Source organism: Pollicipes pollicipes, unplaced genomic scaffold (assembly GCF_011947565.3).
Source record: "Pollicipes pollicipes isolate AB1234 unplaced genomic scaffold, Ppol_2.1 Scaffold_6138;HRSCAF=7277_pilon_pilon_pilon, whole genome shotgun sequence".
Taxonomy (NCBI): domain Eukaryota; kingdom Metazoa; phylum Arthropoda; class Thecostraca; order Pollicipedomorpha; family Pollicipedidae; genus Pollicipes; species Pollicipes pollicipes.
In genome coordinates, this window is record NW_023596818.1 from 25,614,246 (window position 1) to 25,631,742 (window position 17,497).

The following is a 17,497-nucleotide window of genomic DNA, read 5'->3' on the forward strand; positions in this document are numbered from 1 at the left end:
TGTCGATAAAAAGACGAGATTGCTGCCGAGGACGGTGACATTGTATTCAGCATGCTAGCTCATTAGTGATTCGGCCCCCACATCTTTCTCAAGGAAAACCCGTCAAGGATTTCCGACCTAAGGTCAACACCCAACCGAAGTACCTCTAATGCCCTCTGGCTGTTAATGATGGCGGAGAACATGGGTTATAACTCCTTATACGGACTGAAAATCTGAAAAACACAAGCTTTATGTAACAGTGAAGTGCTCAGGACACAGCGAGCGAGACACTCACACCAAAGCAGAATCCACAGTACCATTGGCATAATTGACTTACGGAAGCAGAATGTTTCACGCAATAACGATTTTCATGACGTCACTCACCACAATGTATGCTTAACATCTCAATAATTGATATAAATGCGCAAATGTGGGCTTAACTTGCATTATTCCGAGCATTAACTACTAAGCGTGGTATGGCGATACCCTGCGAACGATTCAGGCAATATGGTGGCGGCGAAAGGTATGGGATGTCATCGGGCCTATGATCACGCCTCGCATACTATTGCGCTGGTTCTCATCGATAACAAGCTGGCGAATTCAACAGACCATCAGTAACCTAAGTTAAGCAATGTTCCACAGAAACCATTTGAGTGCGCCATCAATTTGAAAGGACGCGATTACTTTCACATAAATTTAAAACATGGGACAAATAAATTTAAGACATGGGACAAAGCACTAGTCAAAACGCCAATCTCGCTGAGCCTATAGGTTGTGAAACTGTAAGCCCGCTGCAAGGATTCGGTCGGGTCGGGTCGGGTCGGGTCGGGTCAGGTCGGGTCGGGTCCGGTCGGGTCAGGTCAGGTCGGGTCAGGTCGGTTCAGGTTAGGTCGGGTCAGGTCGGTTCAGGTTACGTCGGGTCGGGTCGGGTCGGGTCGGGTTTGGTCGGGTTACGTCGGGTCAGGTCGGGTCAGGTCAGGTCTGGTCTGGTCTGGTCTGGTCAGGTCAGGTCAGGTCAGGTCAGGTCAGGTCAGGTCGGGTCGGGTCGGGTCGGGTCAGGTTTGGTATGGTTACGTCGGGTCAGGTCGGTTGAGGTTAGGTCGGGTCAGGTCGGTTGAGGTCAGGTCGGGTCGGGTCGGGTCGGGTCGGGTCGGGTCGGGTCGGGTCGGGTCGGGTCGGGTCGAGTCGGGTCGGGTCGGGTCAGATTCGGTCGGGTTACGCCGGGTCAGGTCGGTTCAGGTTGGGTCGGGTCAGGTCAGGTCGGTTCAGGTCAGGTCGGGTCGGGTCAGGTCGGGTCGGGCCAGACCGATCCAGTCCACTTCAGCCGAGTCGATTTGATTCGAGTCCAATCGGGCTTGGCAACTTATCCAAACAATAAGTCCCGTTACGTTCCGCGCAAGCTTTGAGAGACGTTTTGCAGTTTGCAGGTGCCGTATTTGTCTTTTTCATGGCCTAAACGAACGCTGACCAGAGCTTAAGTTACTGTCACTTAAAGCAGGCCGTTGTCAATATCGTCAACCACACACGTTAACGTGAGCAGTTCCCGTGACTGACAATGACGACTTCGGTGGCCCGAGTCGGCTTTTCACAGATCCCAGCACAATGTTGCTCAAGTTACTCTTCACTTTAGAAGTGGTCTGCATCTATCGCTACTAAGCTTAACGTTAGCGAGAACAGTGAGCGAATTGCAACCGTCTTATGCTTAGCAGGCTTTTAGAAAAGGACCATGATGGTGTCAGGCACTTACATAAGCCGAAATATATTTATTAGCCGATAGCCGATAAGCCGAAAAGGTACTTATCACTCAAGCCAAGACAAGCGTAGTTCTTCATCCGCTTGCGATAGAGCCGTTTCCTTAGTTATATATATATATATATATATATATATATATATATATATATATATATACATATATATATACACACATATATATATATATGTATATATACATATATATATATATATATATATATATATATATATATATATATATATATATATACATATATACAAACGTACTGCCACGCGCGACCATCCACGCCTCAAAGACGTCTCAAAACAATGGTCCTTACCGTAAACACAAGGCCCCGTTGAATTACCGCACAATTCATAGAAATCATGTTTACCTGACCTGCAAGAATCCTTGCGGGAGCGACTTAAGAGGTAAATAAAAGCCAGACAAGGCACGCGTTATTTTTCACGAAATCTCGCTTTATTCCGCATCCTCGCGACGTCCCTATTGCCCGCGGCAAGCTACACGCATCCGCCATGCGCGCGGTTACGTGCTCGCGGGTCGTGGCCTCGTCCGCGCAGCTACCCTTACGAAGGGGGAGGGCGTAATGTCCGAGTGTTTGTCACCTCTAGCCCCCACGTGGGATGGGGCCGTGCTCGAGTGTTTGTCACCTCCAGCCTCCACGGGGGGGGGGGGCGTGTTCGAGTCCCGGTTAGGTCATGACGTCTGAGCGCTATTATGGCCGCTGTAGTCGCTAGCGCTCTATAAAAGGATGCGCGACGTCGTGCATCGTGTTCCCTTGGAAGAGGGTACGCTGGAGCCGAAGGTGCCAATCACTCGGCCATTACACCCTCCCAGCCCCTCCCCCCCCCCCCTCCCACACCAGACCTGAAATGGTCTGTGGAATGCAGGACCTGACCGAATCCTACCAAACCAAACGAAACCCAAGCAAGACCGGTAAAACGAGAAATACACGTGCTGCGCTGAACAAGCGGCCAGCAATCATGGCACCAAGACATACGATATAATCTATGTATCTACGACTGATGCATGTGTATCAGTAATAGAGCTTTGTCCATTATGATCCTCTGGCACACGTGTTTCTGCTTATTCTGCTGCAATCGCTGGAAGACAGTGTGACAGCGCTGACAGTTGCAGTCACGTGTGCGAAAAATAAAGGGACGAGTGTCAAGATTGCTCTTCCGCACTTCTTTGGCCAAGTAATCTCTCCTTGCTTATATGCATTAAGGGAGCCCGAGCAGGGATTGAAAGTGGAGTGGGTTTGCCAAAGCCAGGGTTGCCAAAAAATTAATTCCATCGATAGACGGGGCATTCATGCTAGTCATGAATAGCGCAGTTCCTGGCGCTAATTTAAGAACACAATGCGAATTTTAACAATTGTTTAACTTCTCCATTATAGTTGTAACATTCAGCACAATATCTGCTCATTCCAATTTTAAGGACACAATGGGTCAACTGGATCACGCATCCCTCCCTCCTCAGATGACCCACGTTGCAAAATGACGCGTTCCTGAATTTTGAAGAAGGCTTATGCCTCTTTTATACGGGAGGTTTGGTGTAGAGCATTCCTTGCAATTAAAGGAAGCAGAATCTGAGTCTGTTTAAACCAGACGAGGAGGAATGCATGACCGACCTTTGGGATTCTTATCCCAAGCCAGGGTTGCCAACAAGAGGACGTTCTGGACTAGCCCTTTGTTTTTTATTTCATGGTGTCAAAAATGTTTGCACCGTTAGTTTTGGTCCAGATGATATGTCAAGCCAAGCTCCCTCCCTGCGTGCGGAACCTAGCACCAGTAACGCAATTCCGGCATGTCTGTTCACGGGCCCTATGTCAGAATGTGCGCAGTGCTGTGCCCGCGGCCACAAACATTGCGGTTCCATTTAGGGAAGGATTTGTCAAAGTTTGCAAACACAAACAGGCTGTCGCGACTCCATCAAATTTTAACTTGGATTCCTTATTTCCGTGTTCGGGTGGTGAATGTCACCAGTCTCCGGCCCACCGGGCCCTAGTCGCTCCGCCAAAAAAGTATGGGACGAGTATTATGCGTGACCTTCCCTGCGATCTTTACTCTAATGGCCCGATCAATTCCCAGTTTGAGAGCCGGCCATGATTATACGGATATGTTTAACAGATCGGATCTGCTGGGAACTTGGCAGCAGTGGGTAGTCCGTAATCCACCCGTAGTGCGGTGGACAGTTGTCTAAGAAGGAATGCGCCACGCCTGTGGTGCATTTTCAGGCAGTCATGCTTACATCGCTCGGCATTTGAACATACTCCTCTGCAGTTGCTGTCGCTTTATAAAAGTGTACACTACGACGCGTTTGGCGTCCCTTTTTAGAAATGCCCAAAATATTGTCAACTATTCTCCAACTTGAGCCGCCTTGAGAGAACATGGTCCGATATATCTCCTTCCCCTCCCCTCCCCCCCTCCCCCATTTGGATCCACTCTGGGATTACCGCAGAATTTCGAACCGTGTCCTCGCGATATCGATGCGAGAATACTGAAACAGAATGAGCTATTGTGGCGGCATTCCTTACCGCGTCCGGCTGAGTGATATGCGCATCACAACCCAACATCACAGCATAGCGTAGTGCTGTTCCTGGGCGTAAATGACTGCGGGCTTGCGACTTTAAGCTATCGCGCGTAACTGAGCACACGAGCAACTGCCTTAGCTTTCACTGAGTTGTGTACGGTCGTCGCGGGTGTCCCCGCGAGACGTCCCGGTCACCAACTCACGCTGCAAGTTCGGCATGATGATGAAAGGTGACGGCGTGCTGGGGCTGTGACTGGCCAGGCGAGGGCTGCGGCCGTCGCGGGGACTCCCCGGCTCCGACTTGATCTCGGCGCTGACGAACATGGCCGGGTCGGGCGGCGTCACTGGGCCGGCCGGCTGCCGCGCACTGCTGCCATCTGGCGGCGTCTTCGAAGAGCCATCTACTGGCGAGCTCGGCAACTCCCCAGCCGGGATGGCGGGCGGCGCGGCGCCGGCTGAATCGGAGGCTGCGTCGGACGACGGGGACGCGTCCCTGTCGGCGGGACTCCCCTCGGCCGGCCCCTCCTGCTCCGGGGACGAGCTGCGGTCTGTTCGCTCCGAGATTGACAGCCGGTCCGGCTTCACGTCAAGACCAGGCACGAAATGTAGGCCCTCCTCGTCCCCGGAATGATCTGAAACCACAGACGACGGTGTTACAGCAGGGTAGTGAAAACGTCTTCAAGCTTGTTCACCACAGCTGGAATCAAGCACTGCAGTGGGATGCACCAATTGGGTGTATACAACCTTGTGACTTGCCTGGCATACGCATGAGTGTGATTTCTCGCGTGTGAAGACGTCTGCGGTCGCATGAGTGAAATACCGAGCAACGTTATCCCTCGATATCATACGAAAGCTGTTCATTGGCTGTAAACTCATTTCCTCATGGCTAGCTCCCATCATCACTGCTGAAGCAGGATGCGACAATCGGTAAAGGAACTCGCTCCTGGTCCTCTCCAAAACGCTGCAACGCCGTCATTGCTGACATCTAGCGACAATTACCACAACTAGAGACTGTCACGCTTCCTTGCCGGACGACGGCCATAAATACTGAAGGCGGGCGTAGCAGACAGCCCCATGTTAACATTCAGACATCATAACTCACATGAACCGAAATATTCACACCGATCAACATCAGCGAGCCGTTTTCATTAACCCTGGCGCCGGCTCCCACGGCCCCGCCGCTACAAGACGCCGACCCCGCTGCACGGCATCGCTGGCTGGAGAGCGATTTGGGGGAGGACCCCTCGACCGATTTATGACGCGGTCAGTTTCAATACATGTCCCCCATAAATCACAGCCGCCTCCAGACGATGCAACGCCAGATCAGCGCCGCGCAGTCGCCCTGCTTCTCCGGGGTCTGCACCCCCCCCCCCTCGCCCACCTCCACCCCCACCTGCCGGCCGGAGCCCCAGCCGGCTTGCAGCACCCGGCCGACCCGCCGGCCGGAAAGATGTGACTTATGACGTGTTCGCTTAAATGCACCGCGTACTCGTCGCACGCCGCGCCCCGGCACATTACCATAGACGGCTATCGAACGTGTCAGCGGCGGCCGCCATTGCGCCGGCCCCTCGCCGCCGGTCACAGTGCTCCGTATATCTGAACAGGACGGGATGTCAGCGGCATGATACCGTCGGACGCCGCGCCGCGCCGCTGGACGCCGCCATCGCCACGCGGCCAGCGCATATCATTGGCGCGGCGGCGCTCTTGTGGCGCGGCGCGACACGTGCAATTACGCCGCGCCGGCCGCGGCGTCCGCGCGAGCCGCGTTGATGCCTGTCTCGAAAACGGCCGCGATCTTCGCGGTGCGATGGAGTCGTGGACGGGGTTCGAGGACGGCGAGCAGCCGTCTCATTGGTGCCGCCGGACGACGGCACGCCCCTCGCGGGGAGCGTGGGGGCGCCACCGGCGCACCACGCCGTGGCGCCATTGCCCGGCTGCGGCAATGGGGACGATCAGCCCTGGCCAGTTCCCTCAGGGGGTTATTTACATTGGCATCCGGGCCGGCTTATCGGGCGCTGCCATGTCAGGATGCAACGTTTAATGTGGGCGTTAGTTGACAGGTGTTGCCATCGATGTGACATTTAGAAAGAACTGATAGCCGTCACCATTTACACGCAATAAACAAGAAGAGCCGGGCACGTCTAAAAATAATATGCGCCTATCGTCGAGGTCTTTTAAGGACTGATGTCACAAACCAGGCGCATAGTTTACCAAAATAAGTTTGGGCATTGAAAAAGTGCCTAGACATATCTGTTAAATACACACAGATGCGTTCCTCTCCAGACTGGACACATTTTCTTCTCAGAACCCCGTGCGCTAATCCTTCCTCCCCCCCCCCACATCCAACTGAACAAGAAAACTGCTCCTCTGGCACAAACGCTCGTAATTTGATATTAGGGTTGTAGTCAGGATCATTGGACGTGAGTGAATGACAAGAAGCGCAGCAGAGGAAGTGCCTTTTGCGCCTGTTGTACCTCAGTGCCTTTTGGCAGTACCACCGAAAACAAAGCCCACGCTTGGCAGGTGTAAAGTCTGCGGCGTCATCGCGAAAAGGTGGGCTGTGGGTTTCAAGCGAAACGAGGTTTTTGAGTTTCATGCCTCCATACATTTCCGTGCATCTAATGTTGAAATTTCCATTTGTGGGGCCGGACACCACTTGGCAAAATATTTACCCCGTCCAAAGGCGATGCAGAGTTAGCGATCACGAGCAATTAAAGCCTGTCGATAATGTCCATCTGACCATATCCCACCTCTCCAGCGTCGTTCACACAGAAGTCGTACCGAGAGACCCGGAGGCCGTGGGCTTCGGTCCGGCCCATCTCCTGTTCATCCCCTGTTTCGGTCCGGCTCATCTGTTCTCGTACGAAGGAGACTGTCGAAGTTCGGGAGAGCGTCTCACTTGCGACCTGACTTCCGACTGGTTCGAGGCGCGCTATGAGCTGTGTTTCCCGTTGTTCCGCTACAGTGGGTTCAAGATACGGACCCAACCGTCCTTAGCGGACATCAAAGGATAGGTCATAAAGTAGGTACACCCATCATTAATTACGCGAAGAGCGACGTCAGATAGTTATGCGTGAAACATTAGAATACATTTAAGCGACTAAATTGGCATAATGACGCGGTTAATTTGAAACCGAACCCCCGATACCATACGCGACAAAGATTTACGAAGCGCACAGGTTCGGGCTACTTAGTTCATGTTAGATTTCGTGTAGGCTGGTCGGACTTCGCCCGTTTTTATCCTTTTTTTAATATCTTTGCTTCTCCATCCCAGAGCATTTTGGAATTTGTTCCACGGATGTGCACACACGCGCACTGCACTCTATGCGGTAGAGGTTTGATATTTTCGGCGCCCTTGCAGAACGACCTTGACCGCTCGCTTACTGTCAGAACGTTCGCCGCAGCACGTACGCACACAGTGGGCCTATCCCGATCTCTCGAACCCGGAGGTCAGGAGACTGCTCTAGTGGCCCAGAGCGAAGCCGCACCCTCTCATTGGCCGGACCAGGCCGGACCAGACCAGACCAGACCAGACCAGACCAGACCAGACCAGACCAGACTAGATCAGATCAGATCAGATCAGATCAGATCAGATCAGATCAGATCAGATCATACCAGCCCAGACCAGATCAGACCAGACAGATCAGACCAGACCAGACCAGACCAGACCAGACCAGACCAGACCAGACCAGACCAGATCAGACCAGACTAGACCGGACCGGACCGGACCAGACCAGACCGGACTGGACCGCATCGGACCGCACCGGATCGGACCGCACCGGACCGGACCGGACCCGAGCGTCAATTTAAAGGCAGACCATGCTCGTGATTCCGCCGCCGCGGGCGCAGACTGCGTAACAGCGTTAGGAACAGCACCATAGCGATGACGTCCCAGCTGCTGCCATCTCCTGGGAAGGAATCGGTCGAGGAGACCCAATTGAAGTCAGGTTTGAAACAACAACCTCCCACCTGCATTGGCACGCGCGCTAACCAACTGCGTAACCCAACTGGTGCCCTTGTGGGTTTCATTCTAGCGAAGTTTGTCTCAGATTGAGGAACAGGAGGTCATAGGAGGAAGATACAGCAGAGGGGTACGGCGGCCCCCGCTAGTATGACATGACCGCTGATAATGGGTTTGTATATGCAACGTTGCATCGCGTCCATCGTATAGGGTAGGCTTACATATGCAATGTTTTGGAGAATGCGGGATTGTTTCAACGAATCCCAACTGCATATTCAACGGTTTCTTCATTCAGTCCTACTACACGTTGCTGGAAATACCTACACCACAGGAGCACTTGCATATGGAAGCAATCATTTAAAATGGGCTGAACTCATTCGCACTCCTGTGCGACCTACAAATGATTCGCGGAGAAAAAAAAAGTCTCACCCCGTAATTGTTCCGTAGCACGGGAGTCGGAACTCAACCCGATCACGACTGGGCCAACAAAAAGCAGACTTTTGGAAGGCAGCGTTACGTAAGAAACTGCACTCGCAGCCATGTTACATAACGAGAAACGCTGTTAATATAAAGCAGCAGCACATGCATGACTGATACGGTCCCTTCGGCCGTGTCCCGCCGGACCCCTGACCAAACATCGCCGACTTAACGAGACGTCGGCAGATGTTATCGGGCGCGACTCGACCCATCTGGCCGTGCCCGAGCTTCCCTCTCCCCGGACGGGTCCGAACGGAGCCGTGGAATCCGCGGGCAGCTGTTGAAAGTCCCGATGTCAACTCGTGATGCGCCTCCTACCTCAATCGCCTCGAAAAGTTCCAGCACCAGTAGCAGTCACGATCGGTTTATCGATCGGAAGATAGCGGTCCGGCGGTCGCTTCGCTATTGTCCGATGATAAATATGGCGAGTAAATGTGATAAGGGTTTTGAAAGGGTGAATGATGAACATGACGTTCGGAGCACCATATGGGAGGGGGGGGGGGGGGAGGGCATCCGTGCTTAGGGACGCAGGCGCGGGAGCGGGGGGCCAAGCGGCAATGCTTCCGTTCACTTTTCAAAGTGCAGCGTGTGCGTGCACATCATAAGCGATGACGTCATACAAGGCAAACAATGCGCAAAACCGCCTCAGTAGCCGACGCGTCCTATAATACCTATCATCATCAACCAATCAAGGCGAAGAAGGGCCCTCTATTAGGAAGGTCTACTATTAGCCCAGCGCGGCCGACGCCCTTGGCGACACGTGCAGCTTTTGCAGGGCCGTGTATGGCCAGCGTTTGGGCTGTCGGATCTGTGAACAAACGGATATCTTTTCAGTCGCCCAAGAGGAGGCTCATGTTCCGTCAGCTTCTCATGCAGGGCGGCAATTGTCAAAAGCAGCGGCGTCTTGTCGATTCGCTAAACACGGCGCCAAAAGGCCGCTGTCGGCCGTCCTGCGGCCGGACAGATTTTCTTAATGTTCACACAGTGAACGGTGATCAAACGTGATTGGTCGGAGAGTGACGTCATCAGTAATCCAATGTCATTCGTTAATCCGAGTCCTGTCGACCGCCGGGACCGCGTAGCCTCGATTCAGGTCGGTCAGATTGCCCCGCAGCCCTCCGGCTGGTGTAGTGGGAAGGAAGCACTGTCGTGACGCGCAGACCCGCAACGCTATCCAGGTCAAGTCCGTGGTCTAAAATGGGTTGTGAGGAAAACTTGAAATCGTTGATCGGAGCCAGGGGTGTCACTTTCTTAAATCCGTTGGGGTCTCAGCCGAAAGGCTTAACTCACCCTGTCATCAACAACTGATTTCTCCCCGGATTTCGTCCACTTAAATTTGCGTCCTCGATGTTGAAATTGGAAAAAGGATATTTTGTAGATTCACGGCGGTTTCCTGTGGAGGAATGATTTCCAATTTCAAGTGAATGTGAGCTCTCTTTTGTGAAAAGCTTAGAATGGGATGGAATTCACAGAAAAACATCTTAGTAAATCTTAGTAAAGGATCACTGATGACTGTCGCTGTCGCTGATCGTGCTGTACAACGACATCCACGATCAGGCGGCAAATACACTACCACTGTTGGGGAAATGTATTAACTTTTGTCTGGGCCATTCTGTTCAGCACGATTATAATCGTGAGATTGCAGGGTACCTACGACGCACGATACCAACAACACCAACAGTTGAGATGTCGTTCTGCATTTATTTGGTTAAGCATTCCCTCCGCTCATATGCGTTGATGGGGCCCAGAGGAGTACTGGTGGGCTCGAGTGGGTAATGGGGAGGAGCTCAGGTCTGCATTGAGGTTGGGGGCTCAAGTCAGCATGGGGGGGGGGGGCTCAGGCCACCCCCCTGAAATCATCTAAAGTGACACTCCTGATCGCAGCCTCATTTTGTCACGATTTGTTTTCGAATTTATGCCTGACGTCACTGTGATAAAGGGCTTTTGAAGTCATTGTAATCAAACCAGAGCTTCAGTGAGTACCAAAAACAAAGTGCAAAGCGCAGCAAATTGACACCATCAGCAGATGCATCAACCCCCAGCCCGTTAAAAGTCTCCAGACCGCGGCTCTCGTCTCTTCCAGGACCGCTCCCTGGTGTGCCGTCTGCGGCAGGTACAGCCGCTGGCGCGAGGCTGCGGTACAGCCTCTGGCAGCGTTATCAGGGCGCATCCCGCGGCGGCGGCACGCGATACCGACGCCCGCCGACACAACTATCCACTTCATTGAATTGCGATCGGCGCGTCAAAGGACCGCCGCAGCGGCGCGCCGCTGCAGCCGCCGTCCGCTATCGGCGCGCTGCAGCCGGCGAACGTGGCGCGGCCGCGGCGGGTCGCGCGTCAGATTTGCTGCGCGTGTCCGCTGTCACTCCGCTATGGTGACCGGCATGATGACGTCATTAGTGGTTGGCGGCGTGCGGGTCGTCATAAGCGGTTTGGGGGGAGGGCACTAGATGGGGATTCCCTTTTCATGGGTGGCTGTGGCGTCTGAATCCCACGGGCGTAGGTTGCGTCCCGGCAGTGCCTGGCTGACTGCGGGATGGTTAGTGCTGCGCGGTCCGGACACGGGGATCGCACCGGCAACCAATCGCTGCGCGTTATATCGCCAGAAATGTCCTCCTCGCCGCCTATCCTGCTGGCTGAGTCGGCTGGGACGTGAAACGAGGCCGCACAGCCGGGACGCCTCGGATAGGTCGGACGGAAGCAGATGTGTCTGGATTGCTCTCCACATTAGAGTCTGGCACCATGCCGTTGAACGGAGGCACCATCGCACTCCCGTTATTCAACCGCCCACATGTACTCAGAGGTTGGTGGCAAAGCACATGACCAAGCAACGTTTTTGACAGCCCGTTATGGAAAATGCCGAACGCATAATACCGCTCTGTGAGAGCTGGGAGCTGAGCCAAACTGAGAGCCGAGCCAAACTGCAAGCTAAGCCAAGCTGAAAGCTGAGCCAAACTGAAAGCCGAGCCAAACTGAGAGCTGAGCCAAACTGAGAGTCGAGCCAAACTGAGAGCCAAGCCAAACTGAGAGCCGAGCCAAACTGAGAGCTGGGCCAGACTGAAAGCACGGGGAGGGGCTCGGCTCATGCAGCACTGCACTGACGCAAGGCACGCAGGCCAGCCGAGGTGCCGCATGCCACATATGAGGGTTGTGCCTGCAGACGCATCGCACCAACAAGAGCGCGCGGTGACACCATGCTCGGATTTTGCAGGCGCGCGCAGCGGCGAGCCAGGATCAGTGAGACTGAGAATGTGAACCAAGCGTGGTTGGTTACGCGACGCTCGGTGTATGCTATCTCTAGTGATAAAACGATAACTCGCATTAGCATCGTTTTAGTAAACCTTTTATGGACATGCACTCTACACAATCGAAACACGCTTCGCTGATGTGTAAAAGCACGTCAGAAAAAACGTCACCGCATATTAAAATTGGAAAAATTGAGGTGGTCAAATCAAGATCAGCGCTAGCCAAGCCTGGGGTCTCCGTGTCCGAGCACCGATTGACAGAATGTTTACCTGAACGTAAGCAAAGTCACGTGCCGACAACACGTCAGGCTGTGCAGGACAGAGGCGCCACTTTATGTACTGTCAACGGTTGGGCCTCTCCCCTCCCCCCCCCCCCCCTGCAATGCCGACTTGAGCTCCCAATCCTCATCAATGCATAGCAGCAAAGAGGGAATAATAGGGCAAACAAATACAAAACAACGACTATAACTGTTGGCATACTAGGCAGTACCTGCCCTAGGTAAGTAATTGCAACACATCACTCTTTGGTATCACGGTAATTTTGTTCCAACTAGTATCCCGTCGGTACTTGATACCCTTTATGCTAACTCCTTCGTGCCTTAAGCCAGCCTGCGAGTGTTTGATTTTTTTTCAAATCCTTTGGGCCAGATTCGGATAAAGAACAATGGACTGTAAGATACGGCAACCTTTTAATAGTACATTAGCGACAATGCCAGTCATCAGCGATCCCTCACTCAGATTTAATCAGATATTGTCTGTGAATTACAGCTTATTTTAAGCTTTTCACAAAATAACAGCTCACAATCATTTGAAATGGAAAGATTTTCTTCCGCAGGAAAACAATTTTGGACCTACAACATATTTCTACTTTTTCTATTTTAACATCGAAACCTCAGATTCAAGTCGCCGAAATCCGGTGAAAAATCAGATTTGGGGGACAGGTTAGGTCATTCCTTTCGGCTGAACCCTACCCCCAACCCCAATCGATTTAAGAAAGTACCACTCCTGCTGCCGGCCATTCCGGAGCTTCCGCGACAAGCCCGGTGCGGCGGCGCCCGCCATGCCTATGGAGGACTTGTACCTTTGCCATCTCCGATTCTAACACATTGTCAAAGCCTTCCCAACAAGTAGTGCAATTATTTTAAAGCTATCCTGCAATATTTCAGGGTGCTTGCATGCGACCTGTTGGTTAAAGCATGGGCTTTTAGCAGCAATGCACCAGCACCAAAATGTAATCGCCCTCTTCGATCACCTTAACAAACGTAAATTTACCAACAGCAAACAGGCGAGCTGACGGATCACGGACTGAAATCGAGCCCAGATCTTGGCCACCGGGGGCCGCCATCACACGAGTCGAAAGCGTTTGGCGAAGGCGAGCGCGGACAATCGAACTGACAACAAGGGGCTGACACAGCTGACACTCGCCCGAACGCGCGCCGTGGATCCGTCGCTGTCAATGTGTCATGGCATGTCTCGGCATGTCACTCCAACATGCGCAATCGCAGAAGGTAGTGACATAAAACCAGCTACGTGGTGCACGTGAATGCACCATCAGCTGCGATCACCAAGTGAGTTCAACAATGTCCGGTTCGCAGCAGCGCCAGCAATCGATCATGCAACTAACCAACGCCGCATTTTGCAACGTGGTCTCGAACGTCACACCACCGTGGATACAAACCGAGATCGATTTCGACACTAAAATTTACGCAGACGTTCAACTCCGCTCATTGCAATCAACATCCTCTTAACAAGCGTGTGTATTTCGCAATATTTTAGTCACATTAATAGATTTCGTCACACCAAAATGGCCAGGCCTTGCCGGGTTCAAAGCCAGCCATCCTTCTAGCAATTTCGTGCAAATACTTAAATGCGAATGACATACCCACGTTATTGAATGTTTTTATGGTTAACTCACGAGCAAGAGATAGCCTTAGGAATTTATTAGACCTATCTTTATGGGCTTGCGAACCCAAGTGACTCCATTCATGCATGGGTTTTGGTCTCATCTTTGATTATGGCATTCATGCATGGGTTTTGGTCTCATCTTTGACTATGGCATTCATGCATGGGTTTTGGTCTCATCTTTGATTATGGCAATCATGTCTGTTGCCATCTCTGCCACTCCAAGCCGCAAAATATACATTGCTTGTCTACCAATTGTTTTTGTTCTTCACTAACTAAAATTTTGGCCATGCCTTTTGACTGATTTCCATCGTGGCACTTCCGAGATTAGTCAGCATCGAGTTGAACAAATGAGCCTATCATTTCTAACTCCTGTTGAAATATTTCAAAAAATGTCATAACTAGAGGGAGTGATGGTCCCGCCGATACCCCCCCCCCCCCTCCCACCCATATCCACCTTTAGTCTCGCCAGCTTATCGCCTCTGCACTTGCTAACTCTAGTGGTGTTTCCGTGACCGAACAGTGGTGTTTCCGTAACCGAACTAACTGCTTCGGCGCGACTCAGCGTCTCGGACCATTGATTGCAAGACTATTGACAGCAAGCAATACCGCGATCATCACACCTTAAATGAGAAAAAGATCATCGGCTGAGCACTCCAGGCTGGCCAGGCACATCGGAACTGATCGTAAAAGCGAGCACCGTGCACCAGAGCATGATCTCCGGTTCGTTTGGATCCTGTTCAAACAATGTCATATTCCCCGCCAGGCTGAATTTGCGGAACAAGTTCGCCAAGTTCCTTGAAAAGAGTTGGGTCCGTGTTGGCATAGGAAAATAGTATACTTTTGCGGAAGTAGTATGAACCAAGGCCGAAAAGAACCCAAACCAGGCACGGTAGGCACGAGAGGCACACTATTTCTGCTAAAAGCCAAAAGACATTGCATGGTTATAGCTAGCATACCAAACGTGTGCCGGCACTTTTTCACAATCCATTATTGATGTTTCGGCACGTTCACGGTCTGTTTTGACAATTTTAACTGCTGGGGCAGTGGTGGCAAGATAAGAACTATTTTAGACATTTACTCGCGACAACATTTTCTCAAATAAGCACAAAGGAGTATTGAATCTTCCATGATTCTACGAAGACTTATAAAGAGGTCATTGCAGTTATCATGTTCCCTTTGTTGCTAGATATGAGCCGCCCTTATACCCACTGTCTACATGTCGTATAAACCTTATCGTGTTTTGCAGCCTGAAATTCCACACCTCCTGCCTTGTACCGCACTAATGATTCAACAAGGTTAAAACATTGATAAGACGTAAACAGATGGTGGTAATACCACGACTGCAGCCACGACTGCAGCCTTTGCCTGACAACAACTGGTAAAATATTACAAGTAGAGTTTCTACATTCCCTCTCAGTTTTGCTCCACCTCAAACTTATTCTGCGCAGTGTACGTCGCCGGGCTGCAAGCTTCGAAGTCCCTGCCAATTTGTACTTTCCACTGTATCATGTAAATAAAGAGTACAAAAAGTGGGATACTCCCTTTAAGGAGCAGCATCATGTGATTACGTGAACCGCCACTCCAACACTTGTTTAGTCAGATGGTGACTGTGCCGGAAGATCGCAGAATCATGGACAGTGTGGGATAGGCATTTTGTGTCACGTCCAGTGATCTTCGCCCTGTTTTTACTCCTACCAGCCCACACAGCTGTGTTGCCAGTGAGTGTGTTCGATCGTCTCAGGCGCCTCAGTTACCTAGCATTCCACCAAGCGGCCACGATAGGCGTCATACTTACACGAGACAGGTCACTTAAGTACGCCAGAGGGCACCCCACCAGCCACGTTACATGCGAAGCGCAGAGAGCTCCATCACAGCGGGTGGCTCATGTCAGGAGAGAAAGATCGCGTTTTGGGACGCTTCCTCTGCGATGCGAAACGGATGAAGCAGCTAAGCATCCTTACAGGGCCAACTTATATTCACCGAATGTCTCATTCAGCGCTCACAGGTACGTCCAGGGGCAACGCGAGGAAAGAATCTGACATCAAAAAGATGCGCGTATTTCACAATAACTCTATATCCTCCGCCGAAGTCCATTTTGAGTAATTGTAAAAGAAATTTCCACGAATATCACCATGCCCGTGCCTGTGAACTGGCAAGCTCACGAGCATCAATGACTGACTTCAGGGGGCGTTGTCTGGCGTCGCAGTCTCCAAGCGAGCCGCGGCTTCCTTCCACGCATCGCCATTCTCATCACGGATTTGCCAGAGCATGACTACTGCGACGCGCGGCAGACTTGTGCTCGACTTAGGGAGGAGGGGGGGGGGCGGCATAGCTAAGACTCGCAGCACACGGGGTGATTTCCAATTCGATCGAAAAACGCGCCGGGGAAATTTTGAACGGACTCAGGTTTGGACTTGAGGAATGAGGCAGAGATACCAAGTACTTTTCCAACTTACTTAAATTTTCAAAACTTTCTAACGCCCTTGAACCTTGAGCTCACAACTTGTCCCATTTACAATATTTTTCCATTCTCCTGGTATGCCACTGAAGTCCGATCCCCGACACCTCATGACCTGGCCCGACCCGACCTACCCTTTTCTGAGTTGGCCTCAGCTGACGTGCATCATTCTTGTTGCTCCTGCCCCACCCTGCCCTGACCGGCGTGTTGACCGTCCCCTCGCCGACGTCAGCGGCGTCCGGCCGGCCTGCCTGCCCCTGCCCCGCCCTGCCCTGCCCTGACCGGCGTGTTGACCGTCCCCTCGCCGACGTCAGCGGCGTCCGGCCGGCCGGCCCTGCCCCGCCCTGCCCTGCCCTGCCCTGCCCTGCCCTGCCCTGCCCTGACCTGCCCTGCCCTGCCCGGCGTGTTGACCGTCCCCTCGCCGACGTCAGCGGCGTCCGGCCGGCCTGCCCTGCCCAGCCCTGCCCTGCCCTGACCGGCGTGTTGACCGTCCCCTCGCCGACGTCAGCGGCGTCCGGCCGGCCGCTCGCGGTCCAATCGCCCGACCAATCGGCGCCATCGCCGGCTTTTTCCGGACCAGCGGCGCGCGCCCCACATTTGCGTGTGAAGCGTATCGCACGCGGCACGACGCGCGCCGCTTATCGCACCCCTCCACCCTTGCCTTATCCCGGGCCGGGCGGCGGCAGCAGCGGCGGCGGCGGCGGCGGCGGCGGCGGCGCGCCCTATCTCCGGGAGGCGCCTCCCCCGCCGAGGCGCGGTCCGGACTGCTGCGCTGCCATTGTGCTGGCCGCAGCCCGCAGCGCTATCGGCTCCACGTCATCCGACCCCTTTATCGCCTCGGGGCAGCCGACCGCAGCAGCGAACGCCTTGGCGATAAGCGGCAGCGGCGGCGGCGGCGGCGGCGGGCGGCGGCGGCGACCCCAGCGCCGAGCGATAGCGACCCGTAAAAGCGCGTGATGTGGAGCAGCTGCTGGCGCGTGATGATACGGCGATGAGCCATCGCGGAAACATCCTCCGGGCTTCTCTGACCACTCCGAAGCGAACGCTATTTATGATGTGGAATTACCAGTCAAAACATGTGCGGATGGTGTGCGGTTAGTGGGTGACCACCCGCGGAACGACGTTTCTTCAGCGCCGATCCGGACGACGCCGGCGGACATGACGTCTCCACGAAGACGGCGGCG

General features: G+C 53.1%; 1 protein-coding gene across 1 annotated transcript in view; it reads right to left on the bottom strand.

Annotated features, from left to right (window-relative positions):
- ush (Zinc finger protein ush) overlaps positions 1 to 17,497 on the bottom strand; it is a 153,102-nt gene that overhangs the window by 68,527 nt on the left and 67,078 nt on the right. Inside the window, exon 2 of the mRNA XM_037228971.1 lies at positions 4,471 to 4,899. Coding sequence (XP_037084866.1) covers positions 4,471 to 4,591 — 121 coding nt within the window. The 5' untranslated portion in view covers positions 4,592 to 4,899. The remainder of the gene's footprint in view (positions 1 to 4,470; positions 4,900 to 17,497) is intronic.